The following is an 8093-nucleotide window of genomic DNA, read 5'->3' as shown; positions in this document are numbered from 1 at the left end:
TTAAATGCACAAAGTATCTTCTGGGAATCACTTTCCAAAGTCCACTAAATGGTCCAGGTATTTTGCCAAATCTTTCCTTTACAACACCACCTGCATATCACCACTGTCCCAAAAAATCCCTAAAATAGTAACTTTATAGATAAAGCAAGAATCTTCTGGAGCATTTCCACTGGTTTAAAACATTATATTTTTCACACAACGTAGTGTTTTTTGGTGTTCTGCTTCAGTGGCGTTGCAGGCATGCATACTCATCAGAAAATCAGGCCCGTGCTTTATTATACTGTAGTATATGAAATGATCTGAAGCTCTGAGATTTAAGCATCAGCATTCGTGAGTGTGTAATGTGTGCATTAATAAGGACTGTTCACCAGACCCAAATCACTGATGTTTATTTCGTTTCAAAGTCAATTTCATGTACAGAAATTGCATAGCTCTTGGCTAAGGTCCTCCAAAGGAGACAGAAGTTAAAAATATGGTTTGAGACCACACGATTAAACTAGGCTCTATTACAAACACACTCTAATAGAAATGAACTCAATCTTGTATGGGCAGGTACAAAGTGTAAACATGTAGGAGCATTTATTAAAACGAAAGAAAAAGTAGATTAGTTATTGCAATGGTCAGAGTAAAGCGTCGTCTCTCCACAACAGGAGAAAGAAAAGCAAACAGAACTTTTAAAGCAAGTTAACGTAATAAGATTGTTTTGGAAATAAACTCTGACCATTTGTGGACAACTGTTCATGAAGTGTTCACAAATATTCACATTATGTAAGAAATGTAGGCTAAAAAGAAAGAAGAAAACGGTGACGGTAGGTTTGTGGGGACAGATACGGCCCTTGAAGGTGGTCTCGTATATCCTCCAGACTTTAAAATAGCTAAAGAAGTGTGATGAGCTGGAGGTCTGTCTGAAAGCATTTTACTTCAAGTAGCTGTAAAGAGAAACTGAGGTACCACTTGACATTTAATTGTGCACAATTCTTGTAATTACTTTTTAAATATCAAAACCTTGTGACAGAAGTAAACAAATGTAACGGTGGTCAATCATCATTACTGTGGTTTAGCAGACATTTGCAATGGAAAGAATGAATGAAGTACATGAAGTAGATTTACATTCATCAATTTTTTACCATAGACGCCTTTGAAATGATGGACAAATTATGTTTTCCTTTAATCGTAACCACAACAAAGGTCTGTCTGCAAATGAGGCTTCTACTGCAGCAGCATCTGGAGGACATTACCTGCTTTCTGTTTTACAGACTGCAGTGTGGGGACTGTTTTGACAGCCATAGTTGGCAGAGAGATCTGAGAATCACATTCAAGAGATCCATTCCATCCTGCATACTGGATCTGCTGAAGTACCAGGCAATCAAAAATGATTGGCTTGCAAACCATGTTGCACTAAAACAACCAAGGACCTCATTCTGGGCAGAAGCACTACAATAAATAATAGACTAACAAATCTACACAAGGTTCTACTCCTATAATAGTTACCAGACTTGCTTTAGAACCAGTAACTTACAGAAACCACCCAAGCCCAATCATTTAGAAGTACATATGACACTGGAAAAATCTGAATGAAAAGCTCGGTAAAATCAATTATAGAGGAACTTTCATTCATTTACAATTCTATGACCACTTAAGAACTATTTGGCAGCTATACTTTTCCTTCAAATCTACATTGATCATTTTCTGGAACGGAGGTAGATTAAATACACTCTAAACAATTTGGTGAACATCTGTACGTTTGGCTTTAGGTAGTATGAAATACAGTGAAGACTACAGGGGTGAGATGAGGAGTAATTGTGAACCAAAATGACACTTTCATTTCCTACTGTGCAGACGCTGTACCATGGTTTTTGCATACTGTACCTTTCTGTAAGCCAGTCAAGGACAGTCAGATATGGGATGTACAGTAAACGGTAACTTCATCTTAAATAGCTTGTGATATTTGGACTAATGGCAATATTTAGTTTTCAAAATGGCCAACAGTTTTTATTAACAAGTGCTATTACACACAGGTAAAGTGAAGTGAGAGTTACCAATGAGATGCAAAAAAAATTAAAAACCAGCCAAAATTAAAAACCAATGACATGTGACCTGGACAAAAGTGGTATTTTGTTAGCAAATGTCCACAAATGTGTTACCTGCAGAGGACGGTTTAACTTATCAACAAAAAATCAACAGAACATGTAATAATGACTGGCAGTAGTCAAATTTAGCAAACTACTGTAAGCTACCTCCGCTAATTGTGGTTTATCTAGCCTAGTCTGTTTAAACCTCATATATTTTAGCTCAAAAACAACGAGCTTGCAACGTGATGGTACGCTGTTACCAGCATAATAATTAGGTTTTTTTTTCTCACTAAATTTATACTAGTAATGTATACCGTGTAAAAATTAACCTGGATTTGACAATCATCGCCTCTTTCACTGCAACACATTGTATGTGCTGTTGCGGCACTTTGTACCGTACCTGTTACTTAATGCTATGCGACATGTCTGGTGTGTGGTGGCCTTAACTCACTGTTATTTTTACATATGCTGCATTTGTCTGCTCTTATAAACGTGTCTGTATGGCACAGCTCCATCTGTTTTCTTGAACCACATTCAACATGTTGAAATTCCAGAATCTAGGATACTAAAGACATGCTGAAAAAAACAGCATGAAGGAAAAACTTCACTTTGGATCTCAGTGAATGCTGCTTAACAATGAAATAAATAGCCGAGCCAAATTTAATTTGGCTCCTGTCTATTATTTTCTTTTTTTTTTATTTTTAAAATTAATTTTTGTCATTTTTTTTTTTCTTCTTGGATAAAGAGTTTTCTACTCTATGCATGTGTACAAAACGTGTATGTAACATTGTCCACAAAAGTCAACTACAAACACAACTTTATCAAAAATATGTGCTGAAAACTCCCTGTGTGTTTTGTAAACATTCAGGATCGATGTAATTTACATTCATATTACTTTGAGAGTAAACACCAGCAGTTGTCCAAAGATGCTTTAGTCCATTTTAGCTTTTCTGAATCACAACTTGAAATTTGCCTGTAAATAAAAACAAAGCAAACAGTCATTTTACAGCAAAAAGTACTTTGTATTTCTATGTTGCTGACAACAGAAGACATGCATACTGTAAACTGTCATAAAAAGATAGTGGATACCAACATGATGGCATTAAGGAAACTTCAGCAGTCACCACACTTTCCAAGCCCAGGTTGGACAAAGCTCCTCGAATCAACCCACAAGAGTAGGCCAAGTACTGTCAAAGAAGAATTCCCCATGAATCTCATTTCTATATTTTATCATTTTTATATGCACTCTTCAACATTTTTTCAGTGGCCCATCCCAGAAGTACTGAATTCCAGCTCTACTCCAGTATATTAGCCAGGGTTATTTAACAAACCTCATGTTAATTGACAAGTTAGTCAGCCTTCTAGGACCAGAATTGAATACCCCTGGCTATGCTTTAGTTGGGCAACACTTAGGCCCAATCCCATTTCACCCCTTGCCCATAGCCCTCTGTTTTGCGTGTTCACGTCTTGGGTTAGGGTATCCCAAGTTTTGTTGAGATAGAGGGGTAGGGTGAAGTGTTAGGGCTATGTGGCCCCCCAAACGGAGGTTTTTCAGAGACAAACTGCAAACAGTGTTATGGGAGAAAAAGGAAAAACTGGCAAGATGGCTGTGCGAGCGACCAAAGAAACCCACAAATGTGAGCATTTTCTCTGTTAAAAATTCGTATTATCTCCGTTTAATGTTGTTTCAATGTGTCGTGGTCATTTTCTTCACAAAAAAACATTTTTAAAAAATCACCAATTGTATGCTAATGTTTCGGTAGCTGACTAGCTAACTTTTCTGTTCCACCTTAAATAGTCCAGCAGTTCTGACGCCAGAAGCGCCAGAATGTAACTGCTGCACCATTTAAGGTGGAACGGGAAAATCTGAACAAAGCTGACTTCAGCTTCATATCATCAAAGAATTAACGGTGGTCAATAATAAATAATTGTCTTATGCCCCTCTTAGAAGGCATATGATGTCCTAAATATAACCAATGCCCAGCAGGTGAGGAGCTGAACATTACCCTCCTCTGCCATCACTGCAGACTGGCAGGGTCGACTACACTGCAGCGACAGTATCTGTTAATGAAGCAATGTTGTTGTTTTTTTAGGTTAATTTGAAGGTTGTCCCATTTTGTTGGGCAAGATTTCAACCACTACCCCTGGTAACTCAGTTCAAAGGGGTCAGGGTGACACTGGAAAACAAGGGGTAGGGGTAAAAAGAAGAAATGGGATTAAGCCCAAGTCTGTAGCGCTAATTTAGCTCCTTTAATAATCTGCATTTTACAATCTGACCACACAGTGGAGTTCCACAGCTACGTTCCTACAGTCGCTGCTGATGATCAAAGAGGCTGTGCATAGTCCCCATATGCAGAAGCTCCGCCCACAAAGACCGATAAAGAGTGTCTCTTTGTAACCTACAGTGGTCACACGTATCAGGATTTTGTCAGCTGCGTTCTGACTGGCTATCTGCACATCTATGCGTATGCACATCCGTGCACCAGTTTTAATCTGTCTGATGGGAAATGCAGTTGTGCAGCAGTCTTTTAGAGTGTGTCACTCGCGCTGCTGAATGTTTACACGATCATGTTAACTCTTCTTTAGAAAGTAGTTTAAATGTTCTTTGAAGCAGTGAGAATCCAGTTAGTAAGACATCCTCGCATCACATTTTTTTCCCTGCAGATGAGTTTGTGCGGTAGCCCCATTTTGAAAAGCACCATCCCCTACACGTCACACAAAAATAGGTCAGTGGCTGGTCATTTACTCTCAGAGTCAGATGGCCCTTTCCTGTGAAAAAAGGGTGGTTCTTTGCAATGTTAAGTGAAAAAAATGCACCAGACTCTCATACCACAGGCAGACGTCTGGCTCGTGAGACTAGGTTGGACATTTCTTAAAAACTTGGCTACATGGTGACTCTCCCCCCAGGTTCTACAGTAAGCTCATGTCAAGAAACGCTGTATTAGGAGTTATTACTTCCAGTCATTTAGTATTTATGTTCTTTTACTGCAACTTCTTTCGTTTCATCTGAGTTTCTGTGTTTTATCTAATTGTTTCAAAGCATGTGTTTGTACCAGCAGCTCTTATAAGCTTGGCCTGCAAGCCTATTTGCTGGACAGACCATTTTTACTCTAACGTCTTAACAGTTTCACATTTACTGAAATAGTATTTTACAATATAATGCAATTACGGTTGATTCAAATCTAGATTTGATGAATTATAAACGTCTGGATTTAAATGAAGCTTAATTCTGGACTACTGAATGAAGAGCCGTTTCGAGTGGGCTGTAACTGGAGAGCTGAGCTTATTGATCCGACTCATTGAAAAGAGCTGGAATTAGCCGTGTTAGTGTGCAGACTGCTTTCCACTGCATTGTAATTTCAAACATTTCTGATGCTGCCACCTTTACGGCACACCAACAAAATACTCAAAACACATTTCACACTACTTTCAACTTTGGGTTCTCCCATTTGGGAGATTTTCTGTTGTGTAAGAGCAGCAAAACAAACTTTTTATTCCATGGGATTTACAATTTAAAAGATGTGAGTCTTACAGTAAACCAGCAGTTCTTAACTAAACCATTAAATTTGATGGCTATGCAGATTAGTTATATAGCAGGTTAGTTAAGCCTCTTGTGCCATGTGCGATTCACCAATAAACTATTTTTTTTTCCATGTCCTGTAAATATAGTAGCATTCGAGGCCGATGGAAAGCATCATTGGGAAGAGGAAGGAAGAAAAAAAACAAAACACGTTTGTATTTATACAAAATGAACCCACATAATGAAGCATGTTATTAGGATCGAAATCTTTTCTTGCACAGGTGCTCCACACGTGAGCTCCTGTCTCTTCTTCACTGTGCAAAAACATGTGCAATGAAACTCATGATTGCATTTGTCAATTCCTTTCAACTTCAATGTCTGTAGTTTCACAAACACTCCAATAATATAATATCAGGCCTACAAGACAGTAATATTATGTACTTACTTTAGGAGCTTCTTCTAGGTGCTGCTTTCCACTGGACACTTGAGTTAACAGTGCAAATTTGTTATCCTGTAAAACATACGTTCCCTGTAGAAAGAAAACGCAGTCAGATTAATTGCGTCAAAGACTGGCATTATGTATTTCAATTCTTATTAAGTCAAATATCAGACCTGGTGGTTAGTCCTCAAGTTGTCAACTTGTTTTCTGAAAATACTGGTCCAGAAATCCTTACAGAGGAACTTCATGACGTCCAAGTCATCTTTGAAAGTGGGATAATCTTTTGTACATCTTTTCAGGAAAAGATTGAGCAGTTTCATGTTATCATTTTATTTTCAAGAAAAAAAAAAAACATCTCTGCTTCTAATGAAGAGATGCTATTGTGTGGGAGATGATCTCTGCCAAGCTTGACATGGCTGGGTTAGAAAACAGCACCACGCAGACCACCGCCACCTCGTCGGCCAATCTTTGACATGCCATACTGAGCGGCTGTGAGCATCCAGTATTTGATACACATAAGTGATTTGATGGCTCGGAGCTACAGTTAGTCAACAGCGCCACCTTCCGTACAAAATGTGCATTTAGTGATATCAATGTTTGGCAGAATTCAACTGACAATAGAAAGAATACATGCAAGCTTATTAGTACCTTTCTATTAGGCCTTGTCCCACTCTGAAACCCATTCCTTCTAATATGGACACGCATGTTATTCTGTCCTGTGAAAAGAAAACAGTTGGACGAGTAAACAAGAAGCAAAAGACAGCAAAGGTGATGCGAGTAGTTACATTAAGGGGGGGTCTTTTTGTCTAACACCATAACACAGAAAGACAGACAAGACTTTACAGATCTTCAAAGGACGTTTGGGGAACTGACTATAAGAACTACCAGGTTAAACTGAGAGATAAAGTATACAAAATGGAGATTTGACCAGGGCTGTCCAAACTTTTGCAACCCTCCACAATGTGTGCAATACAACGTACAAAGCTTTAGAGATGCTATTTAAAAAAAAAAACTCAGAAATCTATTAGCTAATTGTTTTATTTGTTGTTTTCTGTCTTTTACAAAGTGTTTTAACTGCTAGGCACACCTTAATGCATGTTTTCCTAGATTATTATGGGTGGTGCTGCTAGATTAGATTAGAGGAACCAAGTGTCTAAAGCACGGGACGTCTCTAAAAGCTGTCTCAGGGATGCCTGATGCCTCTGGCACTCAACTTTCTCCCAGATTATCGCCATTTCATCATCAACAATATATATACAAAGCCACAACATTCATATAGGTTCGTTTGTCGTTTTGGAAAGCAAATCAAATGAATGCGTTTGCCTTGCAGACCTCACGACCACGGGTCCCTGTCACCACCACCCAATGTGTCTGAATGACTTTGTTTACACCTCACTGTCCGAGCTATGCAGACATTTCGAAAACTGTGTGAGACTCCCCTTTAATGTAACACACAGCCACAATACCTTGTCAATGTCGTCCCGGCTCGCCTGCTCCTTGTAAACGTGGGACACCATCTCCATGTGCAGAAACTCGAACAACACGTCGTCTGCCATGTTTACACAGCTCGTCCTCTCGGCTAACTTTAGTCCCGTTCAGCTCTCAGTCAGAATAGACCAGACAGGAACAGGCACTCCGGTATCGCGTAACCTGGGGAAAAATAACAGCAGCAAGTTTTTAACCTACATGTCTAAAGGAGTAGCGAGGCGGCTCCTGCTAGCTGCAAGCGTTTGACAGACCGCCGTGGCCAGCCAGCGACAGCTAACTGCGGAGGGTCTTTCCTCCGTGCCTCAGTGGGGCCTGAATCATAAACACATGTTAGAGAAGACTGTATTACCGAGAATTAAACATACCTAACACATATTTAATATACACGAGAGATCCAGGATCCTTCTATGATTAGCTAGCTGTACAGTAAAGCGGATGTTTTCATTTCAGGCGCTAAACGACCAACTCTGCCACCTTGTGTTTCGGAGCCTGTAATCGCTGTGACAGCCCACACCGTCCCAAATCTGGCTCCTTTTGGTCCTGTATAGATGGGATACTATACTGGCAACGTAAA

General features: G+C 39.4%; 1 protein-coding gene across 1 annotated transcript; it reads right to left on the bottom strand.

Annotated features, from left to right (window-relative positions):
• Nucleotides 1–372: 372 nt before the first annotated feature.
• On the bottom strand, nt 373–8030 carry trappc6bl (trafficking protein particle complex 6b-like). The gene is made up of 7 exons (XM_017708886.2): nt 7885–8030; nt 7498–7681; nt 6680–6747; nt 6205–6322; nt 6038–6121; nt 3166–3259; nt 373–3045 (listed from the first exon to the last, which is right to left on the bottom strand). The coding sequence occupies exons 2-7, from the start codon at nt 7585–7587 to the stop codon at nt 3014–3016; spliced, it is 486 nt and encodes a 161-aa protein (XP_017564375.1). The 5' UTR covers nt 7588–7681; nt 7885–8030; the 3' UTR covers nt 373–3013.
• Nucleotides 8031–8093: the final 63 nt, after the last annotated feature.

The sequence above is a fragment of the Pygocentrus nattereri genome, chromosome 17 (genome assembly GCF_015220715.1).
Source record: "Pygocentrus nattereri isolate fPygNat1 chromosome 17, fPygNat1.pri, whole genome shotgun sequence".
Lineage (NCBI taxonomy): Eukaryota > Metazoa > Chordata > Actinopteri > Characiformes > Serrasalmidae > Pygocentrus > Pygocentrus nattereri.
Note: the sequence above shows the minus strand (reverse complement) of the source record. Positions and strands in the feature narration are given on the sequence as shown.

What these genes read in the sequence shown, in the direction of transcription:
- trappc6bl (XM_017708886.2), bottom strand. Translation starts at nt 7,587, where the DNA reads ATGGCAGACGACGTGTTGTTCGAGTTTCTGCACATGGAGATGGTGTCC. An exon ending in ACCTAGAAGAAGCTCCTAAA is followed by an intron (nt 3,260 to 6,037) that starts GTAAGTACATAA and finishes CTTCTTTGACAG; the next exon opens with TACTTGGCCTACTCTTGTGG. An exon ending in AGTTTCCTTAATGCCATCAT is followed by an intron (nt 3,046 to 3,165) that starts GTTGGTATCCAC and finishes TTTTATTTACAG; the next exon opens with GCAAATTTCAAGTTGTGATT.